Raw genomic sequence first — 19,758 nt, forward strand, 5'->3', positions numbered from 1 at the left:
GGAAACATTTTTCTTACAAAAACTTATTTGATTAATCGTTTACCTTCATGGTTCCTTGGGTTCAATTATCCTTTTAGTCTTTTCTTCCCTAACGAGGATATATTCTCTATACCTATCAGAGTGTTTGGTTGTGTATTTGATATGTACATATCCCCAATTCACAAAGGCACAAACTTGAATGAAAGGCCAGGAAATGAATATTTCTTGGGTATGCCTCCACACAAAGGGGTTACTGTTGCTATGACTCTCTTAGTGGCACCCGGTTTGTTTCCATGGGTGTCACATTTATGAGTCGTCTCCTTTTTATCTAGTTCTTTCCCATGGGGGAAAAATTTGTTTTTTTTTTTATATTTCTCTCCCAACTCTTGTCTTTGGTGACATCTCTAGTGAGTCATCAGTTATTCCTAGTTTTATTATTCCTCCTACTAGTCTTCCTTTGTCTACCACCCAGCTGAGGAGAATTTATCTTCAATACAGATATGGATAGGTTGTTCCCCCTCCATCAGATGGGGAGTTATTGACTAATAGGGGAGTGTTTCAGAGGCTTGTGGGGAAGTTGTTATACATATGTATGATACAACCTAATACATCTTATGCAATGAGTGCAATCAACCAATTTATGCATGCTCCTAAAGACACATTTATTTGTTGCTGAAAGGATATTTTGATATTTGAAGGGATCTCTAGGGAAAGGTCTTCTATTTGTTAACCATGGACATAAGAGGATAGAGGCATATACAGATGTAGATTGGGCATGAAGCATTGATGACAGGAGGTTTATGCTTGGATGTTGCACCCTCGTTGCTAGTAATTTAGTTTCTTGGAGAAATAAGAATTAAGTGTTTTGACAAGATCTTCAGTAGAAGCAGAACATAGAGCAATGGCTCAAGGGGTGTCAGAATTGTTATGACTTATATCATTGCTAGGAGAGTTGGGTATTAGTTATTACAAACCAATGATGTTGTATTATGATAACCAGGTTGCTATCAAGGTTCAAATATCGAAAACGCAAGTGTATTGTAAAGGCAATTTTAATAGACGTATCAGGATACGCATTGGAAACGTTATGCGTATCAGAGAAAAACTAATTAGATACACATAGATACACTTGGAAACACTATAAATACTTTAATAAATCATAAAAATACATCAACAACACTAAATATAAGACCTCAATGTGGTATATATACATTAAATTAATATATTTTAATGGTTCATGAAGAAATATATTATGGCTAATTATAATTTCATTAAAAACCCTATGCTTAACTATAATTTATAAATTATAATTCTCGAGTTTTAGTGTTTTATGGGATGGGAAAACCCCAACTCTCCCATCCAACCATAAAACATGCATTGGCACAATTTCTGTGCGAAAATATAATTAATAATTATTTATTATTCATTTCCAAAAAGTATAAAATAATAAATAAACATTATATAATATATTCAAAAAGTAGTTATTAAAAAAGAAATATCAATTTTTTTGTGGATATGGTAGATCATCCATAGAGTTATAATATATTCAATTATTGTGATCAAATAATAAAATAAATAAATAAATTATTATAATTATAAAAATATAAAAAGATAATAATTATTAAATAAGAAATTTCAGTTGCTCTATGGATATGATAGATAAATCCATGGATCTAACATATTTAGTCTTAATAGGCAAAGAAAAAATACATTTTCAAATTTTTTGTTAATTTATATTTTCCCCAAATATCTTCATGAAATTTCCATAAATCTCACCAAAAACACAAAAAAATGTGATTTTGAATGTAAGAAATGTATATCAATATAAATTTAAACATTCAAGAGAAAAAAAGGAAATCACAAGATATTATAAAAAATTGAAATAAAAAACCTATTTTGCCCTATTTTTTTCAAACTTTGAAAAAATCTTAAAAAAATAATGATTTACACATGTTTCTTGCATACTTTTGCAAATTTAGCACTCTAGGAATGAAGTTTGGAACTTTAGAGTCACTTGGGGGGTGAAATAAGCCTTATTTCAGGGAAAAGAAGCTTGCTTCCCCCTAATTTTTTTAGTTTTTAGCCATATATTTTTCATTGATACACTACCGATACGCTCCGATATGCCACCGATAGGCATGAAAAAAGATGAAATGTCTAATTTCCATGTGTAATCCGTATCTATTTTTCAAAGATACAATACGATATGCCCAATATCTATTTTTAAACCTTGGTTGCTATCATTATAACTCACAACCTCATTCAGTATAACAAACCCAAACATATTGAAGTAGATAGACATTTTATATGGGAGAGAATATCATCTAGAGAAATCTATCTTCCATTTATTGTGTGAGAACAATTGGCAGATATTATTTCTAAGGGATTTCTTATGGCTAAGTTACAACACTACATAAGTAAGTTGGGCATGATCAATATCCATGCTTAGCTTGATGAGGAGTGTTGAGATATTGGGCCAAAAACTCTCTGGTAGGCCCTTTGTTTATTTCTTTTTATTTGTTATCATTATGGGCTTTGGTTATTATGGGCCTTAGGCCCCATTTTTATGATTATCTCATTTATTCCCTTATTCTTGTTAACAACCACCTTACTAAGGGCAATTATATAGACTTGCTTTTAATTATTATAGATCAAATAAAATAAAAAAGAAGGTTGGGAGAGCTATGAACTCTTCTTCCCAAAATTACTTTCATTCATCTTTTCTCTTCTTCTTCTTCTTCTCACTGCTTCAGATCTATCTTTTCCTTTTTTTATTGATTAAACCCATTGTTTTACAACATCATATGTCAACTGATTTAATATATTTTAAGTTAGGATTATATATTTTTATATATTATTAATTAATATTTTAATTTACATTACAAAAAATGAAAATATTATTTATCAAACATTTGAGAATTGATTTTTTAGTTGACATTTTTGTTAATGTTAAAAATTATAAATAGTAAAATAGAAAAAATGATATAATAATTTAAATATAATGGTTGCATATGTTTTGTGTCTTGGTCTTTAAAAAATAAAATAAGAATGATTTGTACGTATATTAAAATTGCAATATATTTCTTCATACATAATTAAAATATACAATTCCTATGTATTTATACATTATTTGTTGTTATTTTAACATTAAACTTGGTGTTAGTAATATATTTGTGGAATTTATATTTATTTTCTTAGTGTATCTAAGTGTTTCCATATTTTACATCCATATCTATTCATTTCCAAAGCCCATCTTTGTTTGCATCCATATTCGAATTGTCCAATATGATACTTGATACCAATACTTTAATCACTGTATCAAACACCCATTGATAAGTATCGTGTGGAAATTTTAAAAAATTTGAACTGACACCCACTGATACATATCATGTGGAAATTTCGAACCTCCTCACCTTGATTGGTTATTCCTAGCTCTTCGAACAACTGAGAAAAAAGACCCACCAGATTGTCCCCATCAAACATACGATGGACTGTATATATGGCCCCATGATAATATAAAATGTGGGCACAAAATTTGTTTGCCCTCTTAAGAAAACAAATTGGGATCTGCTTGTAGAGAACACCTCATACCAATCTCCTAGCCACATCCCACCATGTATTGGGAACATCTCCCCATGAATAATAAATACAAGTATGGGAGATGCTCTTGATGTGTGGCCAAGACATTCTATGAGATACGCTATATGAGGAGCAAATCCATACTCCAAGAAAACGAGGCATTATTAAATTCTAAAATTGGGGGTTGGGGATATGCTACCAACCTAATGCTCTCAACACTGTTCCAACAAGTTGTTGCACCCGTAAATTAACAACATCTTCTATAGTTTAGGCTGCATTTATTTGTGGTATAAAACAACACCATCTGTTAGGTTTTATTGGCATTTGGATATAGTACAAAATGTCATTAACAGTTTGGTTTTAAAGGCATTTGGGTGGAGGTTAGGCTTACATCATAAATCCATGTAAAACGTCACTTATAATGAAGTTTTACACTTTTTTCAACGGTTTATTTTTTTTTTCAAGCGGTTCGTGTTAAACTCCACTAATAGAGATTTACACTCCAAACAAACGTAGTTGAGAGCGTTGTTGGGTGCATCTCTCTCTCTCTCTCTCTCTCTCTCTCTCTCTCTCTCTCTCTCTATATATATATATATATATATATATATATATATATATATATATATCTCCATTGAGAGAAGCTATTTATCTATTTTCTCTATTTGCATTTTCTCTTATTTTATTTTGTTTTGAAAATATAAAACAATAATCATTGCTTATTTTGATTAGATTAATAAAATTGCACACTATTAGAGATAGACCTTTGGGTTTTCCAATGCTTATTATTTTAATGCATATTATTATTACATTTAAAAAAGACATTTAAGAGAGAGAGAGAGAGACATTTGGGTTTTCCAAGACCTCTTATTTAATGCATGTTACTATTACATTTAAAAGAGAAAGAGAAAATAGTAATAATATAAATAGGTTGAGGTTAAACAATAAAAAAATTATTAATTTAAAAATCCACTAAATTTTCACTCAAAATAAATATTAACAAAACTTAGTAAATATTAAAATTGTGTTTAAATTTCACTTAAAAATCAAACTTAATAAGCACTAATAAAATAAGAAATTTAAATATAAAAAATATTAATTGATACTTTTAAACTTTTAATAATATTATTAGATAACTTATGAGTTGAGACCTTTATTGTACATAATGAACTCATTAAAAATGAAAAAAATTAAAGAAAATTTTAAATGTAGAACCCATTTTATTAATAGTATTTTATTGCAAAAATTATTGAATAATAATGAAAAATATCAATAATTAATTAAAAATAAGAAATAAAAAAAATATTAATCGATAGTTTTAATAATATTATTAGATAACTTTGTATTAATGCATTTTTAATTAATTAATAATTTTTATGAGTTGAGATCTTTATTGTACATAATGAAATCATTAAAAATGATAAAAATTAATGAAAATTTAAAATGTAGAACATGTTTTATTAATAGTATTTTATTGTAAAATTACTCATATGAAAAAATTACTAAATAATAATGAAAAAGTACCAACAATTAATTAAAAATCAGGAAAATTATGAAAAACATAACATAATTAAAATAATAAAAATATTTTATATTAATAAGGGTATTTATTGATTATAATTAAAAAGTACAATTAATAGTATTTTATTATTAAAAAATACCAAAAATTATTAAAAAATACCCAAGCTAGAAATTTTTGAAAAATATTGAAAATTAGTTGTATTTTTATTAATTATGGTATTTATTTAGTTATTTAATTTATTTTTACTGAAAGCAAATGAAAATTAATTTTGTAGTGACTAATATGCAAAAATAAATTATGAAAATGTTGAAAATTATTGAAAAATATTCATATGCAAAAATTATTGAATAATAATGAAAAAATACCAAAAATTCTGAAAAACCTAAAGCTTAATTAGAATACTAAAAATAATTTAAACAATTAAATTAATTGTATTTTATTGCAAAAAAATACCAAATGATAATGAAAAAATAATGCATTTTAATTATTAATAATAATATAATTAATAATTATTATTTTTAAACTCTTATTAATAATAATTATAATTGAAGATATAAATAGTAGAAAATTATATTTAATTAGTTTTAGCCAATAAATTAGCTATATTTGTGAAAATATGTTAATTCCTGAAATTACTCTATTTTAAATAAATATAGCAATTTAATAATTATAATATTTTAATAATTACTAAAAAGTAACAAATCGTTTATCACTTAAGTAACTATTAGATCTATAAATTTGTAGGATTAAGCGATTATTTTCTTTTGAGTTAGGTCTACCTGAGATATGCACCATGCCCACACATTATCAAGGATAATGAGATTCAAAGTCTAATTGGGTATCAAACTTTTGGAGTACAATGATGACTTTAGCGAATAGGGCCCAAGCTAAATAACCCCTAATAAGCTCAACTTGGAAGTTATATGCATATCTGGTAAATATTATTATATAATATTTAAATAACAAATTATAATATATATATATATATATATATATATAAATGTTATATATATTTATACTAAACTACAATTAAATAAAAATTTTAATTTGTAAAAACCCATAGTTTTATAATTAGCACGGGCCTCTTTATAAAAAAAAATGTGCAAGTCCGAGCTCGAGCTCGTGCCGAAACCCAACCCTTATATAAAGCCCGAAGCTCGAGCTTGAGCCAGAAGCCCAATCTGTACACCAAAATGTCTTATTTTTAGTATACTTTTATAAACTAATATTATATTAATTTAGTAATAATTTAATAAATTAATAAACTAATTTATATTATCTAATAGTAAATTGATATTTTTAATAATTTAAGAAGCATATATATATATATATATATATATATATAAATACAAGTACTTTTTTATATATGTAATAGTATCATGCCGGACTTACTTGAGAAAGCTCGAGCTTGAGCCCATGGGCTTGAAATTTTGTCCAAGCCTGAAAAATAACGGGGTTAGGTCGGACCGTCATGCTACCTAGCCCATGAATAGGTTTAATTGTATATATAAACAATTGTATAAATTAAAAATCATATGAAATAAAAATTTAAACATCTTTTTCATTTTTTTAAAATGGACCTCTCATAGCTTGGCCCAATTCGCGGTTTGGCTTGGTCCAAGGCTTATCTCATGGACCAGCCTAACCCACGACACGACACGGACCTGTGCGGGCTTGGATTGTGGGCCATGTCGAACTGACCCCCCAAATTATCCCAAGGGAGGGAGGTACGACCTAGGACACCCCATGGGCTAGCACGACATAGCCCACACATTGTGTGGGCCACATGTGGGTTGTGTCTTGTTAGCCCAACACGAACTGATTTACACCACTACTTGAACTCACCCAATATTGGGGACAGGTCAGGGAAATTTGAGGATTCTCTATCCTTGATGAGTGGGGTGCCTTGCCCCTAAACTCGCCCGACATTGAGGAGTGGTTGCCTTACCCCAAACTGGCTAACATTGATGATAGGGCGGGGATGGGGTAGAGTGTTTTGACTATGGGGTAGGGACAAGGATGGGATGCCCTACCCTGAACCCACCTTGTTGTCATTCCTATATAATTGTTAATTATTAGTAAAATTAATAAAAATATTAATTTTTATAATTTTATTTATTTAAAGTTAATAAAAAATTCATTTAAAAAAAAAAAATAATAATTATTAAGATTACTATAAATTATTAATAAAACTAAATTTATTAAAAGATATTTATTCATATTAAATTAATAATAACTATTTTACATAAATCAATCTTAAAGAAAAAATACAATTATTAAAATTTTAGATATTACCAATAACTTTGAATAATTTTAATTAATTAATAATACTTTTTTTTATTAATTTAATATTAATTAATAATAAGTAAAAAACTATTAAATCTTGGGAAAAGTACTCGCATCAAAATTTAATAGGCCCAAAGTACGGGAAATGCATTCTGATGCCAAATTTACGGGCAGGATGTGATTTACAAGGAGAAAGGGTTAGTTGTACGGGGGCTGGAATTCAGAATTCTGCATCGTATGTTATTATTGTACTTCTCCCTAAATCTTTCACATTTTTTCGTACATCAAACGGGCCCGTGGTAATTGTTAGCAGACGGATTTCGGCCCCCACAGAAAGAAACATCTTAATCAAGTTGCACGCAGAGTTTGAATTATTTGAAAGCGGAATCCAAAGTCAAAACCTTTTTGATATTTGTAACGCGGGATTTGGATCCAAGAATTGGGATACTGAGATATTCCTTCCTTTCACCTCCACGTGAAAGGCATGCTCACTCTCCTCGCTTGTCGTAACTCCCGCTTTGTTAAATACCCCGCAACTTTTCCCTCCAGCAATTCTCACGTTTTTCCACGTGGCATAATACGCTCGCTCTCTAACCTATTTACCACTTACCGTACCTATATCGATTGGAAGGGGGGAGAGAGAGAGGAGGTAGGTGGTCGTGGACTCGTGGTGTAGCTCTCGTCATGGTGTGGTGGTGAAGGGAAAGGTGACGTAAGAAGGGTGGGTTGGTTTCTTTAGTTCAGTGGGCTCGTTTCTGCTGCTGATTTGTATCTGGCTTTGACTTCTCGAGCTTCAAAATAGTGGTATAATATTGCGTCAAACAAATTTAAGATTTTAACACTTTCGTTTCGACGCATTCTTCCTTGATCTGAGACTTGGAGAACTCAATTCCTTTCTAGAAATCTGCAATATTTGTTTGTACTCGCCGGTCCTGGCAAGTTTCCAACCTTCTCCCACCATTTTTCTTCGTTTCTGTTGATTTTTAGTTGCTCGATCAAGGGTTTTTTATATTGTCTATCCCGCCATTTTTCTGGGGGTTTTCTTTTTTGAGGTCTCCTCAGTTTCCGGCTTTGATTTTCGGCGAGAGTTTAACAGCTGTCTTCAATTGTTTGACATTTCCTCTGAGATTCTGTTTAACGTTTTTCTTTTTGTTACGATTTTCAGTTGTTGGAGCAGGAGGGCTTCTCGGGTTGTCGTTCGAGAATCAAGTGCCTTTTTCTTTGTTGAGTAATGGCGAACATCGACATCGAGGGGATCTTGAAAGAACTGCCCAATGATGGCCGAATCCCCAAGACGAAGATCGTGTGTACGCTGGGTCCGGCTTCTCGATCCGTGCATATGATCGAGAAGCTTCTCAGAGCCGGAATGAATGTTGCCAGGTTCAATTTCTCGCACGGGACCCATGAATATCATCAGGAGACATTGGACAATCTCAGGACCGCTATGCAAAACACTCAGATTTTGTGTGCTGTCATGCTTGACACTAAGGTGGGTTTGTAAGTCTTTTAGCTCGGAAATTTGATTTTTTTTAATTGTTTTTAATGAATTTTTATGGTTCTGTGGTTATTTTCCATGAAATGTGGTTGATTTGTTACCAGATAGTGTTGGGGTAAACGTATAATTGACTGATGAAAGAGAAAGGCTGCAGTTGAAATGCAGCTAAGAATGTTTGTCTGTTTAATTTGGGTATTTATGAAAACTTTCTTCAGATTTTTTTTTTTTTAACGCAGAACAGTTCTAGAAGAAAAGCTATAACTGAGTTATATAATGTGCTGTCATGCTTGATGCTGGGGTCGGCATAACATAGGAATTCTGATAAATTCTGTTTGTGTGCTATTAGTGATCTTCATGGAGTTTATTATATACTTCTTTAGTTAGATTAGATTATGCCTAAGAAATATTATTGCTTTTATTCTCTTTTCCCTTCTTAATCTATAAAGTTTATTGCCTTGTTTTGTCCTTCCTTACCTTTCTTCTTCAGAGTTGGTTTTGTTGAACTGTGGAATATTAGGAAAAGAATAGCTAAACTGGAACTAAATCTTAAACCGTTTGTTTTATTGAGACCCATGTTATATGCCTAAGATGCTATCCAATCCCATATTCAAGCCCAGATTATATCTTGAAACCAAATACCTAACATTACGTATTGGTTAAGTGGTTATTTGAGAATTCTCAGCTGTTAGTTATCTTTGGAATTGGAGAACGAGAAATATGGAAATGTGAAACACTGCGGTGTAGTTTTCTAACAAGAAACATGGGAATGTTTTTTTGGACGACCAACTTAAGGATAGTTAATTTGAGTTTCTTACCAATAAAAGAAGTAGTTTAAGTTTCTCTGAGTAGCCATTAAGTGATAGTTTTCTTTACTAACAAGAAGGTTCTCGCTATGTATAAGTATGTACATGGATTAATTTATTTGAATTAGAGAATAGAATGAATTGAATATGATTTCTATCGTATTTCGTGCCTTGGTTATATGGTTCTCATACTACCTCAGAGGGTGACATTTGTCACTGATTGATCTGAATCTAATCTTCCATTTGGGTGATTAAAGTTAAATGTCAAAAATTAGTTTAAGTCTGTTCGAACAATTCTCATTTTTTGTTAGAAATTTTCTCTATAACAAGCAATTCTGAGCTAATGTCTTGACCAGTATTTTGGACTTTTTATTTAAAATTAGGTTTAATTTATTTTTTATTTTATAAATTAAGAAAACTATGAATTGAGATTTGAGGCCAAAAAAGGCATTTCCTGGCCAAAAAATTGTGCCAAGGCACCTTTGAGCTTTGGCATTTTGCAAGTTGCATCACATAGATAGTGAAAAGTTACTCAAAAAAAAAAATCTAATATGACCATAAAGCACAAAGTTATGGCCTCTAAAGGTTTTTGCACCTCTTCCCTTTTTTTGTGGATGGGCTAGGTCTCCATCATTTCTTATTTTCACCATCTAGAGCATGAAAAGCGCCCGAAAACCAGTGGTCACAATAAAAAGTAAACCTAAAATTGAAAAAAAAATTAAACCTAAAAATAAAAATATAATGTAATTCTTTTTTGATAATTGAAAGGTAATTTCATTAATCAAATAGACTAAGCTGTTACAGGCATCCCATGGAGAGGCACGAGGTGCAGCCTCTCCTAGACATTACAGAGAGACAAAAAAGACGAGAAAAATTACAAGCTTGTCCAAAATAGCTCTTCCCTGGATACCCCTTGTTTGGCAAGGAAGTCGGCAAAAGCATTTGCTGACCTGCTCACCCACTGGACTCTAATTGTCATGTGACTTGTTAAGCATTTAAATTTTTTCATAAGATCCCTATAGCTCCATGTAACTGAATTAGGGTTCAGCAACCAACCCACAATCACCTTAGCGTCCCCTTCAATCAGTAGTTTCTTTATCCCAAGTTGGTTGGCAATCTGAATTCCTTGTATAGAAGCCAACTCAGACCTTGTTGAGTCACCTACTCCCACTGAGCCTTCAAATAGTGATAAGATATTGTTCTCCTTAGTTCTCAAAAGTCCTCCAATCCTTGACAATCTTGGATTTTCTTGGCTGCTCCCATCAAAATTCAGTTTAGTAAAGTTTTCAATGGGGGTACCCAAACTGCTACAGATCTTTTTTTTTTTCTTCGAGGATATATTAGCTATTACAGCCCAACTTCCGATGCGGATTCCCAAACTTGGTACATTATATGGCTGCTCCCATCAATATAATGTAATTTGCAACTTGTTACCCATCGTCTAGTCAAGCGGGTTGATGGTTCAATTCCTTTCGCTATTTGCTATTTTGCTATTTTGCTAGGAGATTTGGAAGGAAATAAATAGATCTTTGATCGCCAATAAAGGCATAGGGATCAAGTTGTTTCTTGAGTGGAAAGAGATTTAGGGATTTGGTCTTGATATTTACAGAGTTTGAAGGTGTTTCAAAGGAAGGCTTTGAAATAACTTTTTGTCTTCTTTAGAGTTTAGAAAACGGGAGGTGATCTCTTTGTAATTTTGTTCTTTTTTGTATATTTGTTTTTGGTGATTTTTCATCACATCTTGGATGTACATTTATATTCTTATTAATAAAATTTTCTTTTTTATTTTTTTACCAAAATAACTAGTGCTTGCAGTAAAATAATCGAAACATAAAATTAAATAATATAATCATAGTTGTCAAGGCATCGCCTAGGCGACTAGGTGCCTTGCCCAAACGCCTTGACTTTTAACAACTAGGTGCCCGCCTAGGCGACAAAAGTGACAAGGTGGGCGCCTTTTATAATATCATTTATATTGTTGTATCTTATTAGTGTATGTGTTAAAAGATTTTATTATATGTTATATATATATATATATATATATATATCAATTATACCTTGTTTTAATGTTTTGTTATTGAAATTTAAAAATCAAAGGGTTTTGAGGAGAGAAAAAGAAAGAAAGAAAAAAAAAGAAAGAGGAAAGAAGGACTAGAATTATAAGGATGTTATTTTTTTTTCTATTTTCTCTCTCTAATTAAATAAAATAGAAACTCCATCCTTGTTTCTTTTATTTTGCTTTCCATCTTGTATATTTATTCTATAAAGTTAATAACCTTATTTAGCTGCCTAATTGATATGAAATTGCTCTTTTAAATACTTATTATAGTAGTATTATTTTTGAAAATAATGAAATCAGTATATGTAAAAGGTTTTTATCCTTTAGATGTGATGATTTGCCACATTTTTAGAGGAAATTTAATGTTCTTACTAAAGAGAATTGTTCATAAAATATAAAATATTCAAAATTCAAAATCAAAGAATTGAGTAACAAATTAATACATTGTTACTCAATTACTTTGGGAGATTGGATGTGTGGAAGAGGAACATTCTCTCTTTGGGAGGTAGAATTACTTTGATGAAGTCAACACTAACCAACCTTCCAGTATATCTTTTCTCTGTGTTTAGAATCCCCAAGAAGGTGGTATGTGTTTAGAATCCTTCCTACTCTCTCCTGACTTTTTGTGGGAGTTAGGAGAGAGTAGGAAGAATCATTTGGTAAATTGGGGAGTTGTGACTAAAAGCAAGGAGGTGGGTAGTCTGGGCATAGGGAATCTTGCAAAGAAAAACACAACTCTGTTGGGAAAGTGGTTGTGGAGATGGCCGCTTCAAAGGGAAAAGGCTGTGGGTGGCTAGCATTTACGGTGTTTTAGGAAATGGCTGGGGTGCTAGTATCTTTGCAAGGGCAACTTTGGGTTCGCCTTGGAGAGCTATTGGTAGCATTCTTCCTCTTTTCTTAAATCATGTCAGGTATGATGTTTGCTCTGGGAACTTTGTTTTATTTTGGGAGGATGTTGGAATTAGGGGTGTAAACGGATCAGATTCGAATCGGATAAGGCAATATCCGAATTCGAATACAATTAGAAAATCCGATACCGAATTCGATTCGATATCTAACGAATATTGAAAATTAATATTCGAATAATCGATTCGATTCGAATTCGATTAATTAATTATTTTAGATAATTAATAAATATAGAAAATAAATATTTTATTGATATAAAGTATATAAATATATAAGTTATTTATATAACTTAATTGTTGTATATATTATATAAAATATTTTATATATTCTATATAAGAATTAAATAATCGGTCAAATTCGGATATTTATCAAATCGAATCAGGTCATATCCGAATTCGAATTCGATTAACTATTTGGTAAGAATAGGATATCCGAATTCGACCAATTAGATATTCGAATTATCCGAATTCAATTCGATTATGTCGAATATTGAATTCGAAATCAGATTTTCGAATACCGTTGACATCCCTAGTTGGAATGGTAATTGCGCTTTGAAAGATATTTTCCCTTCATTGTACTATTTCTTTGTTAAAAAAGAAGCCTATTTCTAGTTTCCTTGTCCAGCCTTTGGTTCCTTTGTCTCCCAATTGGGACTTAGGTATCAGAAGGGGTTTGAGAGATAGTGAAGTTGGGGAGGTGGCTCAGTTGCTAGAGGACTTTTCACTTGTGCCTTTTTTTTCATCTCTCTTTGTTCTTCCTAGGTTCCCCCTGTACCTTTCAAGGAGTTTCACTGGAGAATCAATACTATGCATAATCTGCAAAAAAGGAGACCTTATGTTTGCTTGTCCCCTAACTGGGGTTTTTTGTGCAAGGCTAATGGAGAGGATTGGTTCCATTTATTGGTCTCTTGTCTTTCTGGTGCAGAAATCTGGGATTGTTTCTTCTCTTTCTTTGGAAACTGGTGGACGCTGCCGTTAGAGGTGAGTGGTTTGTTTTATCTGAACTTGTTTCAGTGGCCTAAGAGGAGGGAAAGAGTACTGGTGGGCAGCAGTACTATGAACTATTTGGGAGGAGAGGGATGCAAGGATCTTTTGCCAAAGGGAAAGAAGTGTAGAAACAGTGGAAGAGTGTATAGTGGTAAAGGTGATACATTGGGTGAAAACCTTGGACTTATTTTCTCATTTTTCCTTTGATGACGTATGGAGGAATTGGGGCCAGGTGGCTGCTAGTTCAGCCAGAAGGAATATAACTGCTGTTTCTTGGATTCCTCCTGAGAACAAATATTTAAAGCTTAATTTTGATGGAAGTAGCTCTGTTTTCTGGACCAGTAGTTGTGGTGTGGGTGACTCAATAAGAGCTGAGATATTAGCAGTTGCCCAAAGTTTGCAGATAGCAAGATGGTTAAATTTGAACAGGATAATTGTGGAAGGGGACTCCAAGATAGTAGGGGGCTGGTTACAAAACCCAGAGACGGTTATTTGGAAATTCAGGGATGAGCTGAAGAAGATTAAGTCGCTCACTACTAACCTATCAGATGTTTCAATGGCAGAGGAGGTTGGCTGACTTTCTAGCCAAGCAGGGGGGTAATAGGGATCAACTTTTCTGGGATAGTTGTAATTTTTCCTCTTTCTTCTTTGCTGTGGGTTGAGGTGAATCTCTCACCTCTTCCCTGGCTGATTGTATTGATGTCTTTCTGATTTTAATAAAATTCACTTACCTATCAAAAAAAAAAAAAATAATACATTGTTGTACAGCATTTTCAATACAACTAAGGTTGTGTTTGGTATTATTGTTGTTTGTACTGGAAACGTTTGGGGGTTTATTAATACAATTTTTTTAGAAATTATCTTTTCACATCACATCAGATAACCACTTCTGCTAAAAAAGTATATGCATTGGATTGGTTTTGGCATTTATAGTAGAAGCATCAAATTTGTCATTTCATGAAGAAGCAACAGTACCAAAATGCTGTATTGATAATTTCTTGTTGTAACCTGGTTTTTCTAATTAATGAAATCTTTTGTGTTGTTGATAAAAAAAATTCCAAGCATTTGTGGTAGAAAAAATATATTCTCATAAAATTTGTATTGACCAACCTAAAATGTTGCAAGTAGAAGTGTCAATGGTACCAAACACAAGTATGGAGGTGAGGCTTCAATGGGTACAAAGGGCAGCAAACAGCTTTGCCGATAACTTAGCAAAGCAAGGGATTGGAAGGGATCAAATGTATTGGGCAAAGCTTACAAAACAATTGTATATTTATACACCATAATGTTTCATTATTAATAAAATTTGATTGTTGCTGATCCAAAAGAAAAAAAAGGAAAACAACAAAAAACTTAGCATTACAACCACCAAACATTTCCTAATAAACTTTCTTTAACAGACTGCTGGCACTTGCAGGTCCTACTAAAAGCCCTATTGGTTCCCTGACTTCCAATGAATATCTCTAAACTGTGGTTAACCCCTTATCTTCTTTGTTTCTTCTTTTCTATTTGCATCTGAAGGTAAAACATGGATTCAACTGGACCACACCAGCTGATTGAACTGGTTTATAAGATCCAGACCCTTTCTCGTTTACAAATATGAACCACCCTGTGAGAAACCATTGCTTTGGCGAAAACCAATTGAACCGAGAATTCTTTACATTTTTTACTTCTATCCTTAAAGTTTACTCGACAATGTCAAAAATCAAGCTGGTTAAACCATTCAACTCTGATTCTTGTTATATCTTACCATAAACAAATTGGTATGAATGGTAAGTGTTTTACTTGAAGAGCTACTTAGCACTTCTGCCTTGCATCTCATTTCCTCTTTGTTCTTTTTGGCAGGGACCTGAAATCCGAACTGGATTCCTAAAGGGTGGAAAACCTATTCAACTCAAGGAGGGTCAGGAAATTACAATAACTACTGACTACACCATCAAGGGGGACACAGAGATGATCTCTATGAGCTACAAAAAGCTTGCTGTGGACTTGAAGCCTGCTAACACCATCCTATGTGCAGATGGAACCATCACCCTTAATGTCTTGTCTTGTGACCCTGCTGCTGGAACCGTGAGATGCCGCTGTGAGAATACTGCCATGTTAGGCGAGAGAAAGAATGTCAATCTCCCTGGTGTCGTGGTTGATCTCCCCACACTTACAGAGAAGGATAAGGAAGACATATTGGGATGGGGTGTACCCAACAAGATAGATATGATTGCCTTGTCATTTGTGCGCAAGGGATCTGATCTTGTCAATGTCCGACAGGTTCTTGGACCCCATGCCAAGCGCATACAGCTTATGTCAAAGGTATGCCAAGTTATCTGAGTGCAAAATCATCCTGCTTGATTGAGTTGGAATAATAAAATATTGAGGTATCCTTTACATAATGGACGAAAATACAGGCTTAGGGGCTTAGCCAAGATCCATTTTGTCCTACATAGGAAGTGTAAATGAAAAAGTCAATTTTGGTAAGAGCTGCCCTTCCAATGTCACATCCTTCTGGATGGATGTAAATGAAAACGTCAATTTTGGTAGGAGCTGCCCTTCCAATATCACATTCTTCTGGATGGATGAGAAAATTACTTCCTGTAAAGAGAAAGCGCCAGTGTCTAATGGTTAGGATATTTTCATCTAATCCTATAATTCTCAAATATAAGAGTTGTGGGACATATCGAATATTGGGTTTTACACCATCCGAAGGTTTTGCTGTTGGTGCTGAAGGCTTCCCTTGATTTCCTCTTATTAACATTATTACATTGTTCCTAATGATATTTATAAAAGAAGTATGTTTTGTCTTGTTTATCGTCTAGTAACTGGTTATCTTTTAAACTTTTGAAGGTTGAGAACCAGGAGGGAGTGGTCAACTTTGACGAGATCCTGCGTGAGACTGATTCATTCATGGTTGCTCGTGGTGATCTTGGAATGGAAATCCCAGTCGAGAAGATCTTTCTTGCTCAGAAGATGATGATCTACAAGTGCAACCTTGTGGGCAAGCCGGTGGTTACTGCCACCCAAATGCTTGAATCCATGATCAAGTCCCCCCGTCCCACTCGAGCGGAGGCCACTGATGTTGCCAATGCTGTCCTTGATGGCACTGACTGCGTCATGCTCAGCGGTGAGAGTGCAGCTGGAGCCTACCCGGAGCTTGCTGTGAAGATAATGGCCCGTATATGTGTTGAGGCAGAGTCCTCCCTCGATTATGGTGCCATTTTCAAGGAAATGATTAGGTTAACACCTCTACCAATGAGCCCTCTGGAGAGTCTTGCTTCCTCAGCAGTCCGAACAGCCAACAAAGCCAAAGCAACCCTTATTGTTGTGATGACTCGTGGTGGGACGACAGCTAAGTTGGTAGCCAAGTACAGACCTGCAGTGCCCATCCTTTCTGTTGTGGTCCCTGTTCTGACAACAGATTCATTTGACTGGATATGCAGCGATGAGACTCCAGCAAGGCATAGCTTGGTATACAGGGGTTTGATCCCACTACTAGCTGAAGGATCTGCAAAGGCAACTGATGCAGAGTCCACAGAGGTGATCCTAGAAGCTGCACTCAAGTTATCAACACAGAGGGGGCTATGCAAGCCAGGTGATGCAGTGGTAGCACTACATCGTATAGGAGCTGCCTCGGTCATAAAGATATGCATTGTGAAATAAAATGGAAGGCGAAGGTGTAGTATATTGTTGCCTCCATTTTGGGAGAGCAATTATGTAGAGTTGTTAAGTTTATGGTACCTTTTGTTTTTGTTGAAAAAATTGCTATTATAATTCTTCCTGGCCTAAGTGGGCTTCAGCCTACAGGGAATATTTTGATTTATACTTTGGTTTTTCTTTTTCTGGTAATATGATATTCTTCCTTGGATACATTATCATATCATTCAAGTATGTGATTTTGTCTGTCAGGTGGTGCTGATTAGAATGATTAATTGGGTTTTTAGTTTTTACCAAACATCAGCTAACAAAACCACATATAACATACTGAAAGAGGAATAAGGGTTTGATTGAGATTGAGTTGAGGTTTCTACTTTTTAGCCCCGGCTTGGGAGTGCTTATTAACAATTAGCTGGTACTATTGCTTGGCTAATTAACTGGCTGTCAGTGGCTATTATTTGCTCGTGGAATATAGGAGTAATTGCACACAGAAAAGGAAGAGGATAACCTTCCGCAACCTCCAATAAAATGACTCACCAACAGACATTAAGCAGTATTACGCCCAAAGAATCGCAAACGCTTCTGTTTCTTCCTCAGAGAACAGGTATTAAGTCTCCACATCAACCCAGCACCTTCAGAGTTCAGACGAAGTCTCCACACAAACAAATGAACCAGGGGATTCGAATATTCAAGTAGGCATTCAACCCTAAAGGGATGTGACCGTTCGAACCGAATGGACAGTCTGTTTTAACAAAACAAATTAGAAAAAAATAAAAACTGGTCAAACCATTGAACAATTCGACCACCCGGTTCAGCAGTTTGCTGACCAAGTAAAATGGAAGAATTTCTTGATTTGACCCATCCGGTCCAATCTGGTTTTGAAAACCATTGACACTCGTATTCTTATCTTACATCAAAATCCAATCCAATATATTAGATCCACCATTAAATTTGGATTGATTCAATTTAATATATCTTATTGGTCCGTCCAAATCAATTTAATTTTTAGAAACGGGTCCCATTGACACCCCTTCCTTTTTCCTATTACACATTACAATTTTGCTGCATGATTGGATTCGATATTCACTGTCCTTGTATAACTCGCGCAATTGTTGTCCAATAAAAAAAATTGAAGTAAATTTTTATCCCCAATTCCTAATTTATCTTTAAGGTGAGGTACATTGAATGATAGATATGATCATGACAGATGGAAAGTTATGGTGGACGCCAAAGTCCAAACCGGTTATGGTTATTGTTATGGCTATGGGTCCTTTCTGCCCCTGATTCAATCCTTTGCCTGGCCCCTGGGTTTTGTATTGAGCTAAACGACTGCAACCTGCAGGATCACGTGGTCTGCTATCTAGAGGACGCCTTTGATTTCTTTTTGACTTTCACATAATTATCTGCTAGTCTTTTGAAGGGATGATTTTACTATTTTTGTATATTATTAATCAAAGTATTTCTAAATTTAGAAAAAAAAAGATGAAGAAACCCTTTTCTTCACCGTTCAACAAATCCTTCACAAGACATTATATCTGTTTTCTTCTCTTTTCTTTCCTTAATTAGTTATTTGATTTCCGCACTTTATCTCAATATGTTTAATATGTGATTAGGGTCACTTTCTGCCTTTTGCTTTTTTAGGGTTTATAAATATTTTCTTGTTTATTTTTATTTTATTTATTAATTTAATAATCTCTCTCTCTCTCTCTCTATATATATATTTTTTTACTTAAGAGGATTAAAGAAACACTAACTCTATAGTTTTGTGCTTTGAATATATAATAAGATTTTATACATCTTTTTTTTTATTGCTAAAAAAAGACTTAGAGGCCGTTTGGCAAGTCTTTTTTTAAAGATATCCTTTGGAAGCTTTGATAGTCAAAAGACATGGTGAGGTTTTGCATTAAGATCTTGATAGCATGAAATAGTTTGATTAATGCATGTCTTCTTGAAAAAAACCGAAAAACTCGATTTAAAACTTTCCTAAAAATCATCAAAATGATAAGAATCCAATAATAATGCTATGCACACTTGGAAACACTTGATTTGTTTGTGCATGCGCAGTTATAGATAGATTACAATTACATTGTTACAGAGATGACAGAAGCTTCTCTTGATGATTCGAGGAGTGAGTGCTACGGCTGCTTTCTATGAGTTAATCGGTGGAAAGAGAGAATGAGGCAAAGCTGCACATGGACCATGTTTATGGACTGATGACTCTCGTAGGCCATTGATAACTTAATCCACCTCAATGTCATTTTACTGGGAAAATTATAAAACCCTCCCTAACATTTAAAAAATGTGTAAAAAGTTCCCTTTTGTTAATTTTTCAGATACAAAATTACTGATAATATGCACTATTCTTTTTTAGTTATCAGATTTACCTTTAACTAATTTTATTGAGATGTACATCTACTAAAAAACTCCACGGGTTCTCTTTATATTTCATTTCAATCTTAACTTGTTTTCAAACCCCCTCTCTTTTCTAATTTGGAATTTTA

At 33.3% G+C, this 19,758-nt stretch overlaps 1 protein-coding gene across 2 annotated transcripts; it reads left to right on the forward strand.

Moving 5' to 3' along the window:
- The first annotated feature begins 7,989 nt into the window (after positions 1-7,989).
- Positions 7,990-17,508, forward strand: LOC148860707 (pyruvate kinase, cytosolic isozyme). 2 transcript variants are annotated; one of them, XM_088941891.1, is made up of 4 exons: positions 7,990-8,298; positions 8,529-8,852; positions 15,458-15,919; positions 16,451-17,508. In XM_088941891.1, the coding sequence occupies exons 2-4, from the start codon at positions 8,595-8,597 to the stop codon at positions 17,261-17,263; spliced, it is 1,533 nt and encodes a 510-aa protein (XP_088798017.1). In that variant the 5' UTR covers positions 7,990-8,298; positions 8,529-8,594; the 3' UTR covers positions 17,264-17,508. The 2 variants fall into 2 exon arrangements, with proteins under 2 accessions (XP_088798017.1, XP_088798018.1); XM_088941892.1 differs by having other exon boundaries at positions 8,019-8,167.
- Positions 17,509-19,758: the final 2,250 nt, after the last annotated feature.

The sequence above is a fragment of the Nelumbo lutea genome, chromosome 4 (genome assembly GCF_056320005.1).
Source record: "Nelumbo lutea isolate HS-2025 chromosome 4, American lotus-T2T, whole genome shotgun sequence".
Taxonomy (NCBI): Eukaryota; Viridiplantae; Streptophyta; class Magnoliopsida; order Proteales; family Nelumbonaceae; genus Nelumbo; species Nelumbo lutea.

What these genes read in the sequence shown, in the direction of transcription:
- LOC148860707 (XM_088941891.1), top strand. Translation starts at nt 8,595, where the DNA reads ATGGCGAACATCGACATCGAGGGGATCTTGAAAGAACTGCCCAATGAT. An exon ending in CTGTCATGCTTGACACTAAG is followed by an intron (nt 8,853 to 15,457) that starts GTGGGTTTGTAA and finishes TCTTTTTGGCAG; the next exon opens with GGACCTGAAATCCGAACTGG. An exon ending in GCATACAGCTTATGTCAAAG is followed by an intron (nt 15,920 to 16,450) that starts GTATGCCAAGTT and finishes AAACTTTTGAAG; the next exon opens with GTTGAGAACCAGGAGGGAGT.